General features: G+C 49.9%; 1 protein-coding gene across 2 annotated transcripts in view; it reads left to right on the top strand.

Annotated features, from left to right (window-relative positions):
- Positions 1 to 228: 228 nt before the first annotated feature.
- The window catches only part of RNASEH2B (ribonuclease H2 subunit B), a 36,776-nt gene continuing 12,108 nt past the window's right edge, over positions 229 to 24,896 (top strand). Inside the window, exons 1-7 of one of the 2 annotated variants that reach the window (XM_078614035.1) lie at positions 229 to 476; positions 2,397 to 2,468; positions 7,348 to 7,482; positions 8,768 to 8,844; positions 15,326 to 15,440; positions 16,205 to 16,269; positions 19,919 to 20,024. In XM_078614035.1, the coding sequence (XP_078470161.1) occupies positions 425 to 476; positions 2,397 to 2,468; positions 7,348 to 7,482; positions 8,768 to 8,844; positions 15,326 to 15,440; positions 16,205 to 16,269; positions 19,919 to 20,024 (622 nt within the window). In that variant the 5' untranslated portion in view covers positions 229 to 424. The remainder of the gene's footprint in view (positions 477 to 2,396; positions 2,469 to 7,347; positions 7,483 to 8,767; positions 8,845 to 15,325; positions 15,441 to 16,204; positions 16,270 to 19,918; positions 20,025 to 24,896) is intronic. The other variant, XM_078614036.1, reaches the window with a different exon arrangement.

Here is a 24,896-nt window from a genome sequence, read left to right as displayed (position 1 = left end):
AAGTCTTACTCACATTTGTTTACAATACATACGTGACTATGAACTAAACATCGACGCATGTGTTAATTCACCTTTACAATTAATAAATACACGATGAAACAGATCGTATTTGCTTATGATTAATTCAAAATCGAGTGTACATTATATATCTCCAATAAATCCCCCCCCTGGAATGGTGGAAGTCCACTTGGACGAGTCCAACTTTCCCGCGCAATCCCGGATCCGCCCACGTGTTCATTCGACTCAGCGCGCCGTGGATGGCTGCCCCAAGGCTCCGAATCGACTCCACTTCAAGGCACCCCCGCGACAACTCACTCGAGGCGTTTTGAACGTTGTACGAACGTTGTAAAAACGTTGCGCACGGACGTTGCTTCCCCGGGCCTTCGGGGCGAGCAAGTTCCCTGCGTTCGGCGTTCGCCGCGCTATGTCGAGAATGGGCATCGCGCCGGAGAGGCAGTGGGTCATGGTTCTACCCGGTACCCGTTTAGTTTTGTTTTGGTGTTACGGAAAGTGGATTTGTTTCACTTCATTCGCCGTCTCGTTGTGCTGTGATGAATGGCCATTGCCCGAAACGTCGCCCTATTATGTTTTCACGTTAATGCCACACACACGTGTTCAATAGGCGAAACAAGTTGCCTATTGAATACAAGTCGCATATTACACATTTTCCCTTTAATTGAGGTGCTTTATAATCTCATTGATATCTTTGTGCGCAGATGGCCCTTAAAAGTCCAATTGTCAGTGGGAAAGCCATGGCGAGTGCATTGAATTACGTCCACGGCCGCTTTAATTCACACATTGATTCGGCTCATGAAGAATTGAACTGCGTATCCGTCTGCATACTGTTGTGGGGTTAGAGTCATTTTCAGCTCGCCGGTGTGCTAAAATAGTAACTTAATTGGCACGTTTTGTTTACGTGACAAACCTTACTTATTGCCTGTGTCGGGTGGTGGTTGGTTAACGACATTTATATTTACGCGATCTAACCCGACGAAACACATCTTTCATAAGGAATAAAAAGTTGGTCCAGAAAGCCTACGCGTTAAAGTGCACCGGTGACCGATTCGTGCATTCAAAAGGAGACTTCCTTTTGTGACTTTGTAGGCGACAATTATCTTACCTACGCCTTGTTTTATCTCCCTGCCTATTCTAGATTTGAAGCTTTCGTGACTGCAAGGAATCATATTCTTAGGTTTTTTTCGGTAAAGTCACGTAGGTAAAACTTCAAAATTAATGTTTTGATTTTATTTTAATGTTTTTATTTTCATTAATGTTGATGTTTTACCTACGTGACTTTACCGAAAAAAACCTAAGAATATGATTCCCTGCCTATTGCACCCCATTCCCACGTCCCCTCAATCCCGCTCAATGCAAGCCACGCGTTCTCTCGCTCTGCTGTCCTTAATTCATAGGCCCCCTTTGAACCTGCGCGATTTTAAAAGGCAAAGAGATTTAACACGTAGGCTTTCGCGACCAATTTGGGTTAATCCAAAACAAACCTGTAATCCAAAAACCTGTATTATATACTTTTTATCTAGTTAATTATCGATAGGTCCCGTACCTTGGAAGGTCGCATTTCAAGAATCGCATGGAAACGATGTTCAAGGCGCAGGCCCTGCAATTTCCCGCTCGCGCCACTGTTGGCGAAAGCCTCCTCCCACTAGAGGGAGCTCCCAAAGTTACATTTCCCACCTTTTCCACGGCTGACCGGCCGTCTTGGAAGAGGTGGGAGATCCCACACTTTACCCCCACCGCATCCGATCTGCTTGAAAGATTGCCCAGAATTATTTTCCTTTGAAATGGAATGTAACTTGATGGCCTGCTACTGCTTCGTCATCTGCTAACAAGAGCTTCGATTGCCCCATGGGATTCCTCCGCCAATCTAAATAACGATTCTGATTCTGGAATCGAGCACGCGCTCTAAAGTCCAGTGTGCTAACCATTGCACCACGGCACAGCATGATGTAAGCAATGCAAATAAATAATTATTCTCACCAAGCATTCGAGGTACTTCAAAAAAATGTTAACACTTACATGGGACTATCGTTTTTAATGGAAAAAGAACGGATAATACACTGTAACATGATAACAAATGTATGTTAATAGCTTCAAAAAGTCTCCACTGAAAGCCTGAAATCTTCTCCAGGTGGTCTCCAGAGACCGGAGGCACATTTCTCGTGGTATTTTTGCAAATTCTTAGAAGTGTGAACATTTTTTTGGAGCACTCTCCCTGTATTATTACCAGCACTGGAGAGACGAAATGTATGGTACTAGTCAGACCACCCCCTCGTGTGCCGTGCCGGCCTTTATAGGTGCCCGCTAACAACACTTGCCCTAACAGTCTGTTCAGGCTGTACGGGAATCTTTGTCTTATATATGGCTGTGTTTTACTCTAGAATGGTTCCTAAAGGAAGCTGAAAATTCCGACTGCGACCCACATTTCATCAAACTCCGGCACCCGAAAACAGGTTTGAATTCTGCAATGGCGTCAACAAGTGCATTGCAATTGCTCTTCATATTTAGCCTTGTCCGTTTACACATTGACACGATAGTCAACATGCATCTGTTTGATTGTATAGCTTAGTTGTAATTGTACTTTGGTGAGTGAATATAATTTACCTGTGCCGACCTTGAACGACTGTAAATGTATTATCGATCAACATTCATTTCTATTTCCCATGTGACACAGCAGTTTTTTTTCCTTCCAAATTCCTACTTGCTTCATTTCTACACTTCCATTTTATTTGTTTTGGTTTTTGTCAGTTTTGTGACCCAGATTGCCGTTGCAAATGAGACTTATCCTGTGGTCTTGAGCTCTCACCTGGATAAACAAAAATACACTTCAAGTTTTAAGTTTCATTTATTAGGTATAGCCCTGTGAGCCATTCGGCTCTTGAATCGGGTGAAACCGCAACAAACAAAAAAACAAAAACATTAACAAGAAAACATCTTAAAGTGACTATGTGCAAACAGAAAATCCAAGAATAGATAGCAAAAAACCAACACCGTGTGCAAAAATCCTAGTGGGATGCAAGTCAAACAACAACAACCACAAGACAACTTAGATTTAGGCCATCAGTCTAACTCTGTACTACAACAAACAAACATGGCCAAACCGAAAAACTTTTCAAAAATCACCAAAATAAAGCCATAAAAGCAATGAAACAGTGACAGTCACAGATTATGAGCCAGCTAGTGTCTTTGCAGGCAGTTCATAGTGTCAGAGGTACCAAGCTCGCATCGCTCATAACCCCCCCGCCCCCATTCGGGGTTTTAATCGAGGAATTAGCCGTTGCAGGAATAAACCGAATTCTCAAGTCTAGTGAGCTAGTGGTCTAAGCCTTGGTTACGAATGACTGCACACACACAAAATCCATGCCGTGTTAAATTTAGCGTGTTACATAATTCAGATTATTCCAGCTTTGAGAATTAATAACGTAGGATTTGTATAACACTGGCTTCTAGTGGTCTAACAATGCAGTTATTAATTACATGATATATATGTTTTACGTAGTTCCCCGCCGATTAATTTCAGTAATACACGGCGCCGTGTCAATAGTCCAAGAATCCACAATCGGAAGTCTCGCAGAGAAGTGTGCCCTGTGTGTAAGAGAACAGCCGACCGTAGATTATTTGTTTTTTTACAGGATCCTTGCAAGCAAAGTTTGTAGACAGTAGGGGGTGCACTTTCCCCACACACACTACGCTGAGAGATTGTTGCATGGAAGTCAAACTGACCATTTGAGAGCTTCGATGTCGCCAAATACAATACAATTTAGATTTTTATCGCGTGTAAAGGTGACCGGGCGCTTCATAGAAAGCATGAAAGTATTCAACAAAAATTAAAGCATTAATCTGCATGCGCATGAAGTCCTGACTTGAACCGGTGCAGGTGCTGAACTGCGTGGAGTTCAAGTGGAAGAGAACTCGTGGCACCTGGGGTTCAAAAGCCGAGATTGAGCGACCTACCGTGCAGTGCAAAACTAAATTTAATACGATCGGTTACAATGGCACCTCCGATTAGCACTGTTGGCTACGTACGCTGCGAAAGAAGTTGACCATAAAAACATACATGCAATCACGCGTGCAGTCGTTGCTGACCGAGTCTTGATACCTTCAACTCACCGCACTTGGGGACCGGTTTAATCACTGGTGGCTGAACCCGGATTCGAACCCAGCTTCTCAGCAGTGCCGGGCTCGGTGACCTCTGACCTCTGAGCACACCGGGTCAGCACGATGAATCGCGATTCGTAATCTCTCGACACACGCGTCAAATCCTGCGCGTGAACAGTCGACGTTTCTCGGTCGGTGTGTGTTCAATCTAATGGCATCGTCTGATCGCTTGCAGCCACTAGTGGCCGCTACATTCACTGCGGTGTTTAACAAGGAAGAAAAATGCACGTGCACGTTTTCTGCAACACTCTTGCAACGGTGCCTCTGACCTCGGATTTTTTGTTTACTCATTAATTCATGCGAACTACAGCACTTGAGCAAGTGGCTAGGTCAGGGGTCTGCAACCTTTAAGACATAAAGAGCCACTTGGACCCGTTTCCGAAGGAAAAAATAAACTGGGAGCCGCAAAACCATTGCAACATTTAAAACAAATATAACACTGCATATATTGTTTCTTACCTTATTGCTATATACAGGATCGTGCAGTCAGCTGTCAATCTGAATAAAAAAAGGACTTTTTCACTTAACAATGTAAAATATATTTTTGCAAATTAATAGCTAAATTACCTGGTTAATGGGATTTTTGCTCCTGAACCTCAGTGCACAGTGTCTGCACATCAGGGCTGTAAGACGTCACCTTCATTTTCACACAGGCTTGCAAGCTGTCATCTGTGAGGCGTGATCGATGTTTGTTTTTAATATAGTTCATGTTGGAGAAGACCTGCTCACATACATATGTGGAGCCGAAGATCGACAGGACTCCAAATGCATACTTTTTCATGTTTATATAAGTGTTGGGGATGGCATTCCATGTTTCGAATACAAGTTTGTCCTGTTTGGGAAGGTTTTCAATATCACTCCATTTATGATTCTGAGCCAGAATGGCCTTCTGACGGGCAACATCCTCAAGAGTAGCGGTCAAGCATTTGAACTTGGACACCCATATATCTTTGTCGGCTATATCGGCCAGTTCCATCTCAAGATCAGGTTGACTTACACCTGCAAATGCAGTCATATTCAATAGGGATGGATCGATCGCCAGGGGAGTGACAGGGAAGGATAATGTCGTTTTTTCCTCTCTGAACTCACAGAATCGTTTCCCAAACGAACTTTGCATTGTGGTGATTGCAGTCTTGAAATATTCCAAATTTATCGTATCATGACTTTGTTTGAACTCTCTCAAAGAGGGAAAGTGAGACAGTGTACCTCTCTGTAAATCTTTGACAAACACTGTCAACTTGCGCTCGAATGCCAAAACCTCCTCCAGCATGTGCAGGGCTGTGCCTCCTTTCCCCTGAAGGGTTGTATTTAGCGTGTTTAGATGTGCTGTCATGTCTACCATAAAATGTAATTTTTCCAGCCACTCTGGCTGTTCCAGCTCAGCAAAGGTGAGCTCTTTGCTGCCCAGGAAGGTTTTTACTTCTTCCAAACATGTGACAAAGCAACGGCAACGTTATTGCCTGTCACCGGGCGGGCAGTGTGGAGCGGAGCGGCGACCTGTCAGCAGCGGCAACGCCAGAGCAGGTGTCACAGTGCGCCTCCTCCCCTCGCTAGCATCCGCCCCGGAGCCGCGGTCAAGGTTCAAAAGAGCCGCATGCGGCTCCGGAGCCGCAGGTTGCCGACCCCTGGGCTAGGTGAATAATTCATGCATCCTTAACGGGGATATTCCGTCGCGTATTCTTGACACAACTGAAACAACTTGGCAGAGGAATATGCGCCGAGAGCGATTATTGAAGGCAGGCTGGAATACAACAAAAAAGAAAAAGATTACATTTAAAGATGAACGAGAGCAGGCTGGGGAGCGCTTTTGTAAAGTTGATATTGCCTATGAAAAGTTCCTCAAATAGAACGTGTTTAATCAATCAAAGTCGACTACCCGCCTAGCAGGCCGTGAGGAATATTTTGACCAAATTTTATACATTCTACGGGAGCGAAGAAATACCAACGCACATTGCCGAATATGATGATTTTTTTTTTTACTCCTTAAAATAGTTTGTCTCGCTTGCAAGGTTGGCCAGTGTGTCGATACTACAGGAGTGCGACCATACCATGGGACAGCATAGCAAACCCACACAGACACAAAGAGACCCATAGAGACAAAGACACAGTAAAGACAAGTCACAGTAGTACGACTACGGCCAGGCAACTCAAACTATGGACCCTACAGCAAACCACTGTCGTCTGCGCTCATCCAACGGAGGAGGAACAGCAACAACTGCGCAAACTCTCTCTCCTGAAGCCCTCTTGTGGCTAGCAGCAGACCTCGACATTGGTATTTAGCTCGTGAACACATTGCTGCCATCATACGCAATAATGGGGTGCCATGGTGGCTAGGAGATGTTAACTACCTCGCCTGGTATACAGGAGGTCGTGGGTTCGATCCAGACCCTAGCGCCTGCTGTATATTTGGTGTTCGCGTGTTTCCCCCGTGGTCGCGTGGATTTTCCTTTGGGTCCTCCAGTTTTTCCCTCCACATTTAGAAACATGCCTTTAGAGTATTTGGCTGCTATACATTTCCACATGATAAGCCACTTCATTGAGCCATCATATTTCGCCAGGTCACTTCTGAAAAAGAGCTGTATAGCTCAGCGGGCCTTACCTGATAAAATGAAAACATAGTTTAGATAGAATCGGCACGTATACTGGTCGGCGTGGGTTGAAACAACTGTGGGTTTTGTTTCACTGCCCTCTGCTGCCCACAAAGCCTCCCTCCATTGCCTTCTGTAGATGGTGGTCACACATCCCAGCACTCATCCCAGGCGCCAAACCCTGCTCGTTTTGCGAGATCTGACGAGACGGGGCGCGTTTCGGTCTTACCCGCTCGCATCACAAGTGTAGGGGGAATTACTTGCGCTTTTAGGTGTGCTTCTGCGGCTGTCTGGAACGCTCTTCCTTCCGTTATTAGGAAGCCGCTGGAGCAATGCACTTTTAAATAACCTATATTTAAAACTCATTTCTTTAGAACTGCTTTTTATTTAAATGTTTTTGTCCTTCCCCCGCACCTCCGATTCACACGGTTGGCTACGTGCGGTGTGAAAGAAGTTCAACGTACATACTCGAACACCCGCAAAACCCTTATCAGGAACGCTGCTCCCGAAGCTATGTTGCTTGTTGTTGAGAACACAAACTGACGTGCACACACAACGCCCACTCTCCTCCCCCCCCGACCCCTAGGTGAAGGAACGACCTTCCTCGTGGGTGCCGATGGTATGCACGGGGGCAAGGACAAGGGCAGGGCTTTGCTGGAGATGAGGGCATTGGTTGAAAAAGAACCCAGGTCTTGGCTGATTGGAGAGAGTGTGCAAGAAGGTACAGAGACAAAGATCCCCCGTATAGTCTTCAACAGACCAGAACGTGATGCTCGGTCGACCCACAACAGCGCGCCACTCAACACTCCGTCTGTCTCTCTCCTGGATTGAGATCATTTGGCCACTGATGTTGGCCGTGAGCGGGACATTGAATCACTGCGCCACCAACACCACCACCTCGCCCACTTACAAAGACTAAGGCCCCCCGTATAGCCTTTGGAGCAAGTGCTGTTTAGCGAGGAGCACCTATGAAGGCTGAGACGGAACTTGATGGGGTGGGTGGCCAGCATCGCGCCCATCTCTAGTTCTGCGATGTCTGCTTCTGGGGACTCCTCTTCGCAGAGCCAGCAGTGAGCACTGACGATGGACCGAGAAGGGGTCGTCAAAATTATTGATATGATGTCACTTATTTATTTATTCAGGAGAGCATCACAGAGTCTCTAACTCATTTGGGGAAACTTCTAAAGTCACACAATGAGTGGAACGATAAGAAGACCTAAAGCCAGATGGTGGTAGCCATGATGATGATGTAACTAACTGTCGGCCATACAGGACATGTCCACTACGTTACAAATTGAAGAACTAGAGCCAAAGTGTGGTGGTGGTGGTGGTGATGGTGGGACTCGTGGGATTGATGAGATTGGTGGGACTGGTGGTGATGGTGGAATTGGTGGGACTGGTGAGATTGGTGGGATTTGATGGGAATAGTGGTGATGGTGGGACTGTTGGTGATAATGGTGGCACTGGTTTGATTGATGAGATTGGTGGGATTTGATGGGAATAGTGGTGATGGTGGGACTGTTGGTGATGATGGTGGCACTGGTGTGATTGGTGGGACTGCATGAGTGGTTCACAGAGCGTTGGTTGAGAATAAGTTTTCCCCTTTTTTCTGGCAACAAAACAGCTGTGTTGAGATGTCAAAACACCAAACTGAAACCTTTTACAAGGAATCATGTCTGCATATAACCACAATGCTTGTGGTCAGAATGCAAACCAAAAACGTGCTCTTATAATATATGCATTGTCTTTGAAACTGATTGGTCCACACCAGAGACAGCTTTCTTTTGAGCCTCGTCTCATATTTTGGTACTGGCAAAGGAGGTCCCATGATGTCGAGCCTTGGCTGTTGACAGGACCAACAGCTGCAGGCAAGACCTAGCAAGGGGAAGGGAGCGATGGCACCGTGTGCTGGCTCCGACAGTGATGACGATTGTAGTCGCTGACCCTCACCGTTTCCCACATTTTACCCCACCCACCACCACCACCCCACCCTCCTGATGGTGCAGATGGAAAGCTGGTGCTGTGTACCCGCGTCGATCCGCTCTTTCTCACGCTCCCGTACCTCCAACGGGCACACGCCAAGGTACGACGTGCGGTGTAAAGACAAAGATCCACCATATAGAGCTACAGGCTGCTGGGGGCAAGTGCTGGTAGCGAGTAGCACCTATGAAGGGCATCACGATGCACGAATGGGGTGGGCAGCACCACGTCCGGTAAACAGTCACAGACAAGACGTACAAAAGCACCTTAGACAAAGACATAGATCCCCCGTATAGCTTTAACATACACTGTTGGGGCAAGTGCTGTTAGCGAGTAGCACCTATGAAGGCCGGAACAGTACACCAGTGGGTGGCCAGCCAGCACCACGCCCGACCGCCTTTATCTTCCCAGTGGCGATGTTTTTGCACACCGCACCAGGTACCAATTTGAGGCTGAGTCGCCCTAGGGGAGGCACAGGACCTGTTCAGTCACCGGCGTTGGCCGTGAACGGGAATCGAACTCGGCTCGCCGGGTTCGTAGGTCAGCGCACTAACCCTCGACGCTACCGCTCCCTACAGAGGGACCCACAATGCTGAAGCCACATTTTCAACGGCAGCGCTGACTCGATGCCTCCCCGGGCCTGCGGTTGCATTCGCCGCTTTCTCTCCCCCCCCCCCCCCCAGCCTCCCGAGCCAGCCGCTCTCTCCTCCTTTGGCCCCCGAGGCCCTACGAAGGTGCCGCTCGCGCAAATACGAGCGCCCAATTTCATTAGCGCCGCCGCCACCGGCACAAAAGGCAGCGCGCCTGGCCGCTCCTCTTATTTATTTTATTTTGCGAGCCCAAGTTTAAACAAAGCGGCGGTCGCTGGCGGAGATTCATTGCGCCGCAAGCCAGCCGCAAGCCGCTGACGCATTCCGCCATGGATTGCCGTGTAATTTCCGGCGCTGTGTCGCACGACTGCTGCCACTGCCGTCGTATATTTAATTGATCGTTGTGAACAGGAGTTGCGGCAGAGATTTTTCGTCTTCTCGCTTGTACGTGGGTCAGGATGTGTGCCGTATCCTGGATGTATCCCGTGGTGTATCGTGGTTGTGTGTCAGTGTGTGTGTGTGTGGGGAGCGGTGGTTTAGCGTTTTGCGCGCTGCGCTATGGACCTGGCGACCCGGGTTCGATTCCCGCTCACGGCCAACAACACCAGTGACGATTATCTGAGCCGGTCCTGGGCCTCCCCTAGGTCGACTCAGCCTCAAATGAGTACCTGGTGCGGTGTGTAAACATCGCCACTGGGGAGACAAAGGCGGTCGGGCGTGGTGCTGGCCACCCACCCCCTCGTGTACCGTTTCGGCCTTCATAGGTGCTCGCTAACAGCACTTGCCCCTACAGTCTGTTCAGGCTATACGGGGGATCTTTGTTATCTTTGTGTGTGTTTGGAGCAGTAGTGTAGCGGTTAGCGCGCTGCCCTGTGACCCATGCTCGATTCCTGCTCATGCCCAACACCGGTGACGATTATCTTAACTGGTCCTGGGCCTCCCCTAGGTCGACTCATCCTCAACTGAGTACTTGGTACGGTGTGTAGTAAATATCGGCACTGGGGAGACAAAGTCGGCCGGGCATGGTGATGTCCACTCACCCCCTCGTGTGCCGTGCCGGCCTTCATAGGTGCTACTCGCTAACAGCCCTTGCCTCAACAGTCTGTTAAGGCTATACGGGGGGTCTTTGTGTGTGTAGGTGTGTCTGTGTGTATTATATTTGTGGGTAGAGTGGTAATGCAGGCGGTTTGTGCACTGCTACGGACATGGCAACTGGAGTTTGATTCCTGACCATGGCTAACAGGCAGATTGGGATCATTGAACATCAGCTACCCTTACGAGGAAAGTGTTCAATCGGTGCATATCGCTTGTCGTGGCGTGTGGATGAGACACACGGACGCTGACGCTGGAAATGGAACAGGAGCTGAAAAAGTGCCAAAAGCTTGGAGAGACGCTTGGGATTACACCGGGACTCCGCGAGAGGGCCACGTGGAACGGGGAATAAACTGAAACTATAAACTAAACTTTTTATAGTAGTAGGTTTTTACCCTTTCAACTGGTACAAAAGCTGACACCTTTATACAAGGGATCATGTTTGCAATAACCACAACACAAGCAGTCAAAATGCAAACAAAAAGAAACAACTCTGATAATGATATGCACTGTCCTTGAAGTTGATTGGTCCACACCCGAGACAGCTTTTCTTAGAGCCTAGTCTCCATTGGTGTTGGACCAGAGGACGCCAAAAAGCGTACAGCTCAAAGACAATGCACTATCAGAGTACTGAGAGCTTGGGTTGAGCATCTACATCATTAGACCTCCTTTGCCAGTACCAAAATATAATAATAGGGTTTTCCCCCTTTTTTGTATCGTGTTGTGGTTAATGCACACATGATTCCTTGTTAAAAGGTTTCAGTGTTGTTGCCAGAAAAAAGGGGAAAAACCCTATTAGGATATTTTGATACCGCCAAAGGAGGTCTAATGATGTAGTTGCTTAAAAGGCATGTTTCTAAATGTGGGAGGGTGAAAACCGAGGGACCCGGAGAAAAATCCATGCGACCACGAGGATGAACGTGCAAACTCCCAATAATATACGTGCTTCAGGGTCGGGATCGAACCTACGACGCTGTGCATACCAGGCGAGGGAGTTAACATCTCGTGAACCGTGAATATCGGGGACGACGATCGGAGGCAACATTTCATTAAGAAACGGTAAACGGCCTTGGGCAGGACGCTTCCCCCGAGGGAATGGTGGCGGTTCATTGAGACTGATCGAGAGAACACACTGAAGGAGAAGAATCGCATCGTGGAGATGGAGCAATGAAATCGGTGTTCAGGATGCTAAATGGATTTGTTGGTATTGCTGGACCAATGCAGGTTTGGGAGGCCTTTATTTAGCAGTGGATGGAACTCAACCGATGGCAGTGGTGGAGTTACAATTTGGCTGCTCGTGTCGATGTGTTTGTATTTAATTGCAGAACAAGCCATACTTCTCCGGGTATAATTCTGCAGTGTCTGCAACAACAGCAACAAAGACAGTTGCATTGCAGTCAGAGGCCGCAATCACCGCAACCCCCCCCCCCGTCCCTCACCCACCTTCTTGTGCTAACCGCCCGTCAACGTTGAGTAATGTATTCTCTCTCCGCGCCGTTTGACGTGCGTCAGTGACGCCAACCAGCAAGCGCTTGTCATCCCAGCTGTGTTTGAACCTTGGGTGATTCATGTCCCTAATTGCCCTTTTATTCCTTTTCCATTTAATCACCATTGCCCTGACAGCCAGGATTTTGCCCCGTGTCCTCCGATGAGTGTTTGTCCTTCTCATGGCCGCCCGTGCGATAATGAGGTCAGCTTTTAAAAAGGACCCTGTCCGCTTAAATGTTGTGTCCGAATCTGGGGTTCGGACACCTTTGGTTAAAACTGAGTTCTCAAATATAGCGAAGTTGATGGTCTCGGCCTGGTCACCAATGATTGCATGTACCTTGCCTACATTTCCAGACCTGAGAATTGAAAATAGCAATTTGACTCGTCATGTGACGAATATTGCCCTGCGACAGGGGTGGGTGGGAAAGTGCTTCTGCCCCTCATTATGTGCGTCAGGAGGTCACGTGACGTGACCTCAGAGGTAGCTCCATAATATCCACTTCCGCAGGCTGTTGTCTAACACAATGTTTTGCACTGTTCCTGCTAGGGATCTGAATGTATCATTTGTCTCATGACGCAATGTCTATTGCACAATCGGAATGAAACTGGGGGGAAATGCTCAATAGTTGCTGTCATGGAAGATTAAATTATAAAATAAAAATACCTTGACCCAGTGAAGGTGCAACACCCTTCCTGGTACAAACACTCGGCCGCTGGCGGTAGGGAGTTGGGGATGGTGAGAGGGTATAGCCTTAACAAACTGTTGTGCCTGAGGTAGCGCTCCAGGTAATCTGTGAATTGGCCATTTTACTAATTAAAAATTAACCTGAATTATGTTTGACATTTTTAAAAATTATGCCCAATAATTCGCTTGCAAATTTTGCTGCACAACTTGAGTTGGCATGGCGAGGGAAAAAAACTGACGCATACGTGGGGTGATGGAGCAGTCACATGATCTTCGGAGTCCGATCATGTGGACCGCTCGACAACAGGATGTACGTGTCCAGTAAACATGATACATTGGCTCAACGTTGCACCAACGTTTGGCTGATATTGTCCCAACCAAACGCCAACGTTCATGTTTACTGGATGTAGTGCAGTGTCCGTGTCATTTTGGATAAAAAACATTTTCGAAAGATCCTCATCGAGAGACTTTTTTTTAGGTTTTTCGATTGATTTTAATTGTGAGGATACCTTTTCTGTACCGTGGTTTGGAAGTGGCTTTGCGGTTGAAATGCAAGGACGCGAGATAATGCGTACAACCTTGAGCAATGAAGACTGCACAGGATTTATCACAGTCGCCTTTCAACTCAAAATAATCATTGTCTTCAGCGAGAATATAAAATTCAAACGAAAACACCTTGACGATTTTTAAGGGAATGTTGCATTTTACATCATGAAAATACATTTTTACTCAAATATCGTTAACATCAGAGGGTAAATTACTTCGACCCGAAGCCTTATGTGCGGCGCAGGCCAGCGTTACGCTTTCTGTGTGCGTCTGCTCATGACGCATGAGGAGCATCGGTCAGTCACTGCGGTCTGTTAACGCACGGCACAAGGGTCGGTCACATGACCTCGTGCCACCAATCGTTCTCCGCTTGAGATACCTCAAAGTGCACCTAGCTTGGCGTAGGCATTGCGGTAATGGCATTGCCAATTCGTGGAGGATGGTGGCTGCTGCTGTTGCTGCGTCTAAATCTTTTATGTTGGCGTCTGTGTGTCCTGTGTCACTGTGCGTGTGCAATGGGGAGCGGTAGTGTAGCGGTAGTGTAGCGGTTAGCGCGCTGCGTTACGAACCCAGTGACCCGATTATTTGAACCGGTCCCCGGCCTCCCCTAGGTCGACTCAGCCTGAAATGAGTACCTGGTGTGGTGTCTAACATTGCCACTGGGGAGACAAAGGTGGTGGGGCATGGTGCTGGCCACCCACCCCCCCCCCCCCTCATGTACCGTGCAAGCCTTCATAGGTGCTCGCTTACAGCACTTACCCCAACAGTCTATTCAGGCTATGTGGGGGAGCTTTGTATTTTTTTTCTTTGAGCATGCGGGAGAGTGTTTGCCTGTGTGTGTGCATGCGGGCGATTGTTTGTGTGAGCGCGGTAGTGTAGCGGTTAGCGCGCTGTGCTACGAACTCGGCGACCCAGGTTCGATTCCCGCTCACGGCCAACAGTGACGATTATCTGAACCGGTCCTGGGCCTCCCCTAGGTCGACTCAGCCTCGAATGAGTACCTGGTGCCACGTGTAAACATCGTCACTAGGGAGACAAAGGCGGCTGGGCGTTGTGTTGGCCACCCACCCCCTCGTGTGCCGTGCCGGCATTTATAGGTGCACGCTAACAGCACTTGCCCCTACAGTCTGTTAAGGCTATATGGGGGATCTTTATCTTTGTTTTGTACAAGAGTGTGTGTGTTTTTGTGCGTTCGTTTGCGGTCGTTTCTGTGTGTGTGTTTGTGGGTTCCTTGGGTTCAACTCCAGACAATGGACAACATAAGTGGCAGGTTTGATATCTGAACCTGCTCAGGGCCTCCCCTAGGTCGACTCAACCTTAAATCAGTGCCTGGTGCGGTGTGTTCACACCAGCTCTGGGGATACAAACGTGACGAGGCGTGGTGCTGGCCACATCACCCCTTCGTGTGCTGTGACAGCCTGAATAGGGGCTTAGGAACGGCACCTGCCCTGTGTGTTTACGCATGTAAGTATACGTGTGTGTGTGTGGGGAGCGGTAGTGCAGCGGTAATGAGCTGCTCTACGGACCTGGCGACCCGAGTTCGATTGCCGCTCACAGCCAACACCCAGTGACGATTATCTGAACCGGTCCTGGACCTCCCTTACGTCGACTCAGCCTCAAATTAGTACTTGGTGCAGGGGTGTGTAAACATTGACCCTGGGGAGAATGAACGTGTGCTGTGCCAGGCTTATCAGGGGCTCGCTTATAGCACTTGCCCCAACAGCCTGTTAAGGCTATTCGGGGGATCTTTGTGTGCATGTGTAAGTGCACGTTGATGTGCGAGCGTGTCGCTCATTTGAGTGTCTTACTCATCGCCTCTTGAGGATGCGGTTTTTAATTCGAAATCGGAAATGCAAAATTGTAATCCATGCTATGTTTAAAATTCCACTTTAAATGCCATATGCGCTTTCCCCTCGCGGGCCGTCGTTCACCATTTTATTGCGGATTGCCGACTGGATTTCCATTGCTCATCCCTTTGTGTGTTGATTCGCCATGTTTATAAACACAATGTCCCCGCTTTTGATCGATGCAACCCCTGGTTAAAGCCCTCCCCCCCCCCCCCTTGCCATGTTATTTGCCGCTTTGCCTGGTCGCCATGGATAATGAGCTACGTGGTTTAATGGGCCTTACCCAAAATAAACTAACTGGACCCCCCCCCCCCCTCTCTCTCTCCTCCCCTACAGGGGAAGTTTGAGCCTTTGAGTCAGATCGTAATGGATCAAGAATACCCGGCTTGCTCCTTTTTGGCCGAGTGCGTGGGCGTTCGCTCCAAACTTGACGCGGTTGCCGATGAGAAAGGTAATTCTAGATTTGAAGCTTTCGTGACTGCAAGGATTCATACTCTAAGTTTTTTCGGTAAAGTCACGTAGATAAAAAATGAAATAATAAAAATAAAATAATAAAAATCACGACCTCACTTGATACAGCAAATCTGGCTGTGACGGTCCCACCTGATGACGGAGACTTGTGTTGCCTCCGAAACGTCGTGATTTTTTTTTATTAATTTTAATTTAATTTTTTACCTACGTGACTTTACCGAAAATTAAGAGGATGAGAAAGGTGACTTGACCACACCCACCCATCTCTCCCCCCCCCCCTCTTCGACTTCTCCCCCACAAATATCTCTTGGGGTGGGCCTCCGCGTTCGTCTTGTCAGTTTGTGTGTTCCACCAAACGCTGTTCCGTAACCGTTACAAGTGACCTCGCCTTATTGTTTGGGTCTTCCGGTAAAGTGACTTTACCGAAAGACCCAAAGAATATGAATTCCTGCAGTCACAAAAGCCAAGATTGAACCTCGCCTTCCATAATGGAGGTTTTCTGGGTTCAAAACGGGCGTTGTCGCGGAGAATACAGATGACAAAATGAATGAGCAGACAATGTGCCTTCTACACTTATCCGTCTCTCTCCACGTTACAGATTTTTGTTCTCGCCCAACCTATCAGCCGCAAGGCTTTCTGGGAGGGTGCATATTTTCAGCAGCATTGCTTCAATACAAGCATACTCTCCTCCCGTTCGAAATGCTCACTCATCCATGTTGTGTTTTGTTATTTTTTTCACTTCAGGAAATGCAGATCAGAAATTTTACAAATACAGCCAAGAGAAGACATTGGCCTGGCTGGAGAAAAAGGTGAGAGAAACCTCCTAAATGAAATGGACCTTCATTCTGCCTGTGCATGTGTACCCCGGTTGAGAAACTCAGCGGTCCAGGATGAAGTCCCCTGCTCAAGTGCACGTGGGGCATTGGCCCTGAAGCTAGCAGTGGAATTCTACATTCCTATGGCACGGGCCGATCTCCGTATGGGATGGCCACTGATTACTTCCCAGTTGTTGTGGCAAAGGTGTGTGCTCGCAACGTCGTCAGTAGTAGAGAGACAAAGGTGTTGGTTGGGAGTGGACCCACAGCGCCAGCCTTAATAGGCGCTCACTAACAGCACTTTCCCCAACGGTCTGTGTGGCATCCCCAGGGGCTCCCTCTTTGTGTATCTTGTGACGAGATGTTAACTACCTCGCCTGGTATACAGAAGGTTGTGGGTTCGATCCTGACCCTGACGTCTGTGTATTTGGAGTTTGCGTGTTCTCCCCGTGGTCGCGTGGATTTTTCTCCGGGTCCTCCAGTTTTTTCCTCCACGTTTCGGATCAACATCACTCTTGAAGAGTATTTGGCTGCTATACATGTTCACCTGATGAGCCATTGCGTTAGGCTGTCATTTGTGATAGCAAGGTTCCTTTTGAAAAAGAGCTAGATAGCTCAGTGAGCCTCACCTGGTAAAATAAAAAATAGTTCAAATGTTGATTAATAGATGCCCCACTAAAATAATTTGGAGAAATTACGGAGAAAACATTTTCATTCAGAGCCAATTTGAATGTCTCCCACCATCTCAATAAATACATTTATTCAATCCCCTAATGCTCTACTCGAAGATAAGGGAGAAATCGCTTTCACAACATCCACTCACCCGTCGTGAAGGCGATTGGTTCAATCATGGACACGTAAATGAAAAACTTTTTTTTTCTTTTACCAGGTAAGGCTCACTGAGCGACCTCGTTATCTCAAATGATAGCCTTGACAAAGTGGCTTGTCGCGTCAAAATTTACAGCGACCGAAAATTCTAAACTCTAAACGCACTTTTAGCATTGGTTCGGGTAGGCCTGGCGCTGCTAATGAGACTGTGTTTGTCGAAACCGGCCCAGGACTTGATTCAGTTTAATCAATGCTGAAAATAACGCAACTCCCAGAAGGCCGTGTAGGTGATGGGTTGTGTTTAAAAAAGAATGATGTGAAGGGGAGAGATGAGAATGTTATTGAGCTTAGAGGGTTATTAGAAATTAGTGGGGTCTCTATAATTGTATCACCCTGTACAGTACATGTATGTACACACATGTGTGTGTGTATATATGTGCGTCTATATATACCAGCTCGGCCTTAAAATAGTTTCTGGCGCGGTGCGTCAGCACCAGCACCGGGGAGACAAAAGCTGTCGAGCGTGAAACTATTCATAACCCAGGGTGGTAAGATGCCAATTACCTTGCCTGGTATACATGAGGTCATGGGTTCGATCGCCACCCAGACGCCTGTATTTGGAGTTTGCATGTTCTCCCTGTGGTCGTTTGGATTTTAGTTTAAAAAAGAACCCCCCCCCACTCCCACCATGCCAACCTTAATAGGCACTCGCTAACAGCGCTTGCCCGTCAAAGCCTCTACGGGGGAAACCTTTGCATGGCTGCAAGCGGTGGCGCAAGCGATGAGCCCACTGCGCTGCGGCGCTGGCCGCCCGGGTTCGATCCCTGCCCACGGCTAACGACAGTTTCGATTATCTAAACCGGTCCTGCACCTGCGGGTTTCGTAACGCGGCACGGAAGGGGGGGGTCCTTTGTACGACCGGCGCCACCACGATATTTACATAACGGCTCGCCGCCGCTAATTCTCTCCACCTGTTGCGTGCGCCCGACCGCAAGCGCGAGGCCGTGGTGGTTTTTTTTTTGCGACGTCCAGAGAGAATTAAAAAAAACGACCGATGAATTAAACATTTTCTTTTTTTGTGAGCGAGCGGGTTAGCTGGTGGTGGGAGGTGGGGCGGGCGTGGAGTGAGGTGGGGGGGGGGTGTGCAGGCGGTGATGCCATCTGTCCGCGGCTGGATAATGCGCTGCCTGGCAACCGTGTCGTCACGGCAACCGTAGCTTGGAAACGGCCGCATCACCGCCGCTGCTGGGATTCGCCCACTACCTACCGCCCCCCCGCCTCCCTCCCTCCCCTCTCTCCACAGGAGGATGACTGCGGGAGACGCCATGCAGCCTCTCCTGGTTAATGTGGTCCTTTGTGGCTAGGAGCAGGGGCGCCGTGTGTGTGTGTGTGCAGTGTGTAGGTGTGCGTGTGTGTAGGTCCTTTGTGGCTAGGAGCAGGGGCGCCGTGTGTGTGTGCAGTGTGTAGGTGTGCGTGTGTGTAGGTCCTTTGTGGCTAGGAGCAGGCGCGTGCGTGTGCATGCATGTGTTTGCATGTACCGTGTATGTATGTACCGTGTATGTATGTTGAACTTCTTTCGCACCGTACGTAGCCAACCATGCTAATCAGAGGTGCGAAGACCGTGCCGGCCTTCATAGGTGCTCGCTAACAGCACTTGCCCCAACAGTCTGTTAAGGCTATACGGGCGGTCATTGTCTTTGTTGTGTGTGTGTGGGAGCGCTAGTGGAGCGGTTAGCGGGCTGCATTACGCCGTGAACCCAGCGGCACAAGTTTAATGCCTAATCACAGCCAACGTCGAGTACAAATATCTGAACCGGTCCAGGGCCTCCCATAAGTCGACTCATCCTCAATTGAGTACTTGATGCGGTTTGTAGACATCGTCACTAGGGAGACAAAGGTGGCCGGGTGTGGTGCTGGCCACCCACCACCACCTGTCTTGTGCCGGGTTTAATAGATGCTCGCTGACAGCCCTTGCCCCAACAGGCTATACAGGGGATCTTTATGGTGGGGTGAGCAGTAACAGCGGTGAGCGCACTTCATCCCATCCGTGGCTCACGTCAGCGATGGTGATCTGAACGTGTCCTGGCCTTGCCCTCGGTTGCCTTGAATGTGGTGTGCACAGCATCAGCACTGGGGAGACAAAGGTGGCTGGGCATGGGTGCTCTAACCACCACCCCCTGCATGCGCCGTGCCTTAACGCGTGCTCGCTAAAGGCACTGGCCCCAACAGCCGGTACGGCCATCGGGGCGGTGGGGGGGGGGAGCTCCTCTGCACCTCGGACAAATAAAATACTCTCATCTGTTTACATATTGGTACAATAGTCACCCCGTATCTGTTTAACGCTTCTGTACCTTAATTATATCGTTATCTTGCGCCCCACACGACTTACTGCAGGGGACTGTTTGTGCCAGCGTTGTCTCGACGTCTCGCGGGACGCCGTCGTTTTTGCCCCGATTTCTATTCGCCTTCTTGGTTCTTTCGGTGAAGTCACGTAGAAGGGAAATAATCAAAGAATAAAAATAAAACATAAAAAAGTAATTATGATATTATTTTATTATGTTTAATTTTTATTTTATTATTTCCCTTCTACGTGACTTTACCGAAAGAACCAAGAAGATGAATCCCTGCAGTCACGAAAGCTTTAAATCGAAATTCTATTCACCTCTTTGCTGTGCCTCGTGTCTTTTGCGTTTGTCATTATCGGGCGACCCAGGACGCTCATACCCGGTCTATTGAGTAGCCCCCCCCCCCACACGTGGTTTAACAACACAAAGTTGACCTAAACTTGACCTTTGTGCGCGTGACATCAACCCAGGTGGCAAGGGTGGTTAAAGCGCTCAAGGAGAAAAGCATCGCGGTGGGAGCCGGAGTTAAATCCGCGCTGTTCATCCGTACAGACACCAGCGCCGATTCCTCCGCAGGTGCGTGTTGTTGTGTGTCTGTGTGTGTTAGTGGGGAGCGGTGGTGTCGCGGTGAGCGCGCTGTGCTACGAACCCAGCCGCCCGAGTTCCATTCCCCCTCGTGGCCAACAACGGTGACGATTATCTGAACCGGTCCTGGGCCTGCCCTAGGTTCGACTCGGCCTCAATTGAGTACCTGGTGCGGTGTGTAAACATCGCCACTGGGGAGACAAAGGTGGCCGGGCGTGGTGCTGGCCACCCACCCCCTCCTTTTCTGTGCCTGCCTTCATCGGTGCAACTCGCTTACTACATCACTTGCCCGAACAGTCTGTTGAGGCTAAACGGGTGATCTTTGTCTTTGTTACCATTCCCACCCACGACCAATAACGGGCAAATATTTATTTTAACTTTGCACCGTGCGTGGCCAACCGTGGCAATCGGAGGTTGCCGGGGTGGGGGGGGGAAGGACAACAAACCGAACACAATAAAAGCATTTCTCGAGAAATTCGTTTTCAATCGAGATGATTTTAAGAGTGCACAGCTCCAGCGGTGTCTAACATCGCAAGAAAAGAGCGGTCCAGACGGCCGCGGAGGCTCGTACGTCGGTGAGCTCTGCAACATGGGTCGTACTCTTCGGGGTGTTGGTGATCCCATCTGCGGTAAAACATCGATGAGGGGGTTTCCCTTGACTCCGGCCCAGAGTATTCGCAACCAATTGACCAATTTGTCCACCTCTACTCGATGGGGGGGTGGCGATTGGGGGAGGGCGCAAGGGTGAGAATTTCTCATTAAATGCTCGCGGTGCCGGGCCTGGCCCAGCACAGCGACGATTTCGGCTTTCGCACGCTCGTCAAAAACCGTTGCAAGAATATTCCAGTGTGTTGTTTTTATTCTAATTATTTTTGTTATTTTTTAAAGCCATTCGTCTCGTGCATAATCTTTGGGCGCAGCTTTCGAATGTGTTTGTTGCCCTCATTTCGCGGGAAACTCTCGGTGGGCGAAACGGGTTTTGTGAACGTCAGGGGCCAGAACAAGAGACGCGTGAGCATGCCGCCCACGTCAGATGGCAGAGTGGACACGCGCAGAGGCCCCATCTCGTTCTGCCTCTCCCTCTCTCTCTCCGCGCCGATCTCTCACTCCGATGCCCCTTATCGTTTCCTCTTCAACCTTGGCACTCAATTTGTATCCCGCCGCTCACTCCACATTGGAAATTATTCTGGCCCGAGATAAAAAAAAAATTCCCTCCCGGTCTTGTCTTTGTCCGTTTCCTTTAATGGCTGTCCATCTGTCTGCTGCTGATTATCTTTCTCCGTTCTGACTGTGTCTTGTTTGTCTCTGTTTCTGTGTCTTACCATCCAACTGTCCGTATCACTGTTCATCTGTTTATCTGTATTTTTGGCTGTCCATGCATATGTTCATTATTCCCTCCATCAGTGTCTATATGTCCGTCTGTCCATCCGCGATTTCATCTGTGCCTTGTCCGCCCGCCCACACATCTTTCATCCTGTCTACCCGTTTTTTCCATCCTTCGTCTGCCTGTCTGCCACTGCATCCTCCTGTGCCGGTCGCTCATCACTCTCTCTTCCCCCGTACACACGCACACTGCGCACTTCCCCTCCTCCGACACTCGCCGAACATTCCCACTTTAAATTCATCTCCCGTTGCACCGTGCCGCCGCTGCTGCCGCCACCGCTGCCGCCTCGTTCGTGCGTGGGTGAGTGCGTGGATGAGTGAGTGCGTGGGTGAGTGCGTGAGTGAGTGAGTGCGTGTGCATGGGTGCGTGAGTGTGTGCGTGGGTGCGTGAGTGTGTGCGTGGGTGCGTGAGTGTGTGCGTGGGTTGCGTGCGTGGGTGCGTGGGTTGCGTGCGTGGGTGCGTGTGTGAATGCGTGGGTGCGTGGGTGAGTGTGTGAGTGAGTGTGTGTGCGTGCGTGGGTGAGTGTGTGTGCGTGGGTGAGTGCGTGCGTGAGTGTGTGTGCGTGCGTGGGTGAGTGTGTGCGTGGGTGAGTGTGTGAATGCGTGGGTGAGTGAGTGCGTGAGTGTGTGTGAGTGCGTGGGTGAGTAAGTGTGTGTGAGTGCGTGGGTGAGTAAGTGTGTGTGAGTGCGTGGGTGAGTGCGTGCGTGAGTGAGTGTGTATGTGAATGCGTGGGTGAGTGTGGGTGAGTGTGTGTGTGTGAGTGCGTGGGTGAGTGTGTGCGTGAGTGAGTGTGTATGTGAAGGCGTGGGTGCGTGCGTGGGTGAGTGTGGGTGAGTGAGTGCGTGTGTGTGTGTGTGAGTGCGTGGGTCAGTGTGTGAGTGCGTGCGTGGGTGAGTGTGTGCGTGAGTGAGTGTGTGTGTGAGTGCGTGGGTGGGTCGCCGCCGCCAATCGCTTGGGTGACTCATCCCCCTGCGGCGGTGGCGGTGGCGGTGCTGGCGCCGCTAAAGGGCGGGCGGAGCGCGACGGGCCCTGCGAGTGGGCGTACGGAATCGTACGCGCTGTGGGCGAAGCGACGTGGAGGGGTGGGGGGGAGCAGAACGAGCGAAGCCTACGGGGTCGGCACGGCCAGTACCCCGCGTGGTGGCGTCACTCCCGTGCCACCGTCTCCTCCTTTTCCTGTGCCGGATCCAGCAGCAGCTGCTCCGATCGCAGTTTGCTCAACACAGTGTGGCCTTAGGTCTTCTCTTCCCCTAGATCACCAACCGCTAGGTTGCACTCCAATGCCGGGCTCGGTGATTTGGCCTCCTCTTCCATGACCTCCTCCTCTTCCTGACCTGCAAGTTTCTTACCCTATCCTCCTCCACCCTGAGCGTGTGTCCAACCCATCACAACCTTTTCCTCAATAAAAAATAAACAAATTCATGAAGACAACATTTTTTATTTTCTCAAAGATCAACTTAGACCATCAAGCCATCTTTTCAGTTGAGTCCTGCATTGGGATATTTGGCCAGATTAGCCTACTTTATGTACTGCCAGCTCCTAGCAAATTGCAGGTTTCCCTCACTCTATGCGGGTAATCTATTTATAAGTGGTTTGAATTCGCTCTTACACGCGGCTATGCAGCCGCACGTGGGACACTATTGTGTACTGTATGTGTAATGTGTGTGCTGTGTGTGTATTGTGTGTGTGCTGTATTTGTGTAATGTGTGTATTGTGGGTGTGTTGTTTATGTACTGTGTGCGTGTACTGTGGGTGTTGAAGGGGCATGATTACCGCGTGGACTGCACACAGACGGCACTGCCAACCACGGTGTGATGATGGTGGTGATGGTGGTGGTGATGGTGGTGATGATGATGATGGTGGTGATGATGGTGGTGATGATGGTGGTGATGATGGTGGTGATGATGGTGATGATGATGGTGATGATGGTTGTGATGATGATGATGGTGGTGATGATGATGATGGTGGTGATGATGATGATGGTGGTGATGATGATGATGATGATGGTGGTGATGATGATGGTGGTGATGATGATGATGGTGGTGATGGTGGTGATGATGATGGTGGTGATGATGGTGGTGATGATGGTGGTGATGATGGTGATGATGATGGTGGTGATGATGGTGGTGATAATGGTGGTGATGATGGTGGTGATGATGGTGGTGATGATGGTGGTGATGATGGTGGTGATGATGATGGTGATGATGGTGGTGATGATGCCACGGTGCGGCCCACGAGCCTCCAGGCCGAGCGTGAATCCACTTTGCCGTCCTTACAACCCCACGGCAAATGGTTTGGGAGCGTCCCACTGAGCATCTGGCCCCGCTATATCATTTCCTTCTCTGAGGCTGCAGTGCCATTGACGAATGCGTCAAGCGCTTGCAGCTGCTGTCGTTGTTTGTTCGATTCCCGCTTGCGGCCGACGCCGGCGACGATTATCTGAACCGGTCCTGGGCCTCCTCCCCTAGGTCGACTGGGCCTCAAATGAGTACCTGGTGCGATGTGCAACCATCGCCACTGGGGATAAAAAGGCAGCCGGGCGTGGTGCTGGCCACCCACCCCCTCGTGTGCCGTGCCGCCCTTCATAGGTGCTGCGCGCTAACAGCACTTGCCCCAACAGTCTGTTAAGGCTATACGGGGGATCTTTGTCTTGGCACCACTGCCAACGTAGCAGCAGCATCATAATCCACTCGCAGTCCGGAGCATCGCCACCGCCTAAAGGGAGGGGGGGTTTGGAGTTTAAATCCAACAATCCCGGTCGCCCTCCACATTGAGGGTGGAGGAGGATAGGGTAAGCACCTTGCAGGTTGACCAGCACTGGAGTGCAACCCAGAGGTTGGTGATCGAGGGTGAAGAGAAGACCTAAAGCCGCCACCCTGCGGTGGTGAGGAAACTGCGATCGGAGCAGCTTCTGGATCCGGCATCGGGAAGGAGGAGACGGCACGGGAGCGACGCCACGACGCGCAGTACTGGCCATGCAGACCCCATAGACTTTATTCTTTACGCCCCCCGCCCCCCCCCTCTGTTTCCGCGGCCTGACAAACACCGACCCAGGCGCCGCCAGCAAACCACGCGGCAGCGCGCCGGAGCCCCCGCAAGGCCCTGCGGCGGTTAGCGTGGGAGTCGGCCATCTTGGGTGTCAAGAACACGCAAATTGTAGAATTGGGCCACGGCTAATTTTGCGCGTTCTGGGAATGGCTGCGCGCGCGCCCGCCCCCCCCTCCCTCCCGTCCTCGTGATGACACCGGGCAGGGTGAGGATTCGATGGAGGCCTCGTGATGGTGATCGTTTTGGTGGTGGGGATGGTGGTGGTCGAGGTGGAGATAATGTTCTTGCAAAATGGTGGTACTCCTGTTGCTAATGAAATTTCATGATGGCGATTTTTCTGCTGCTGATGATGATTTTGCTGCTCCCACTTTCGATGTTTTTTTACGTTGCTGCTGCCGATGGTGGTGATGCTGCTGCTGATGGCTGTGATG

This window comes from Lampetra planeri, chromosome 43, assembly GCF_965212315.1.
Source record: "Lampetra planeri chromosome 43, kcLamPlan1.2.h2, whole genome shotgun sequence".
In the NCBI taxonomy this organism is placed as follows: Eukaryota; Metazoa; Chordata; class Hyperoartia; order Petromyzontiformes; family Petromyzontidae; genus Lampetra; species Lampetra planeri.
The sequence above is the reverse complement of the archived record's forward strand: the minus strand, read 5'-3'. Positions and strand labels throughout refer to the sequence as shown.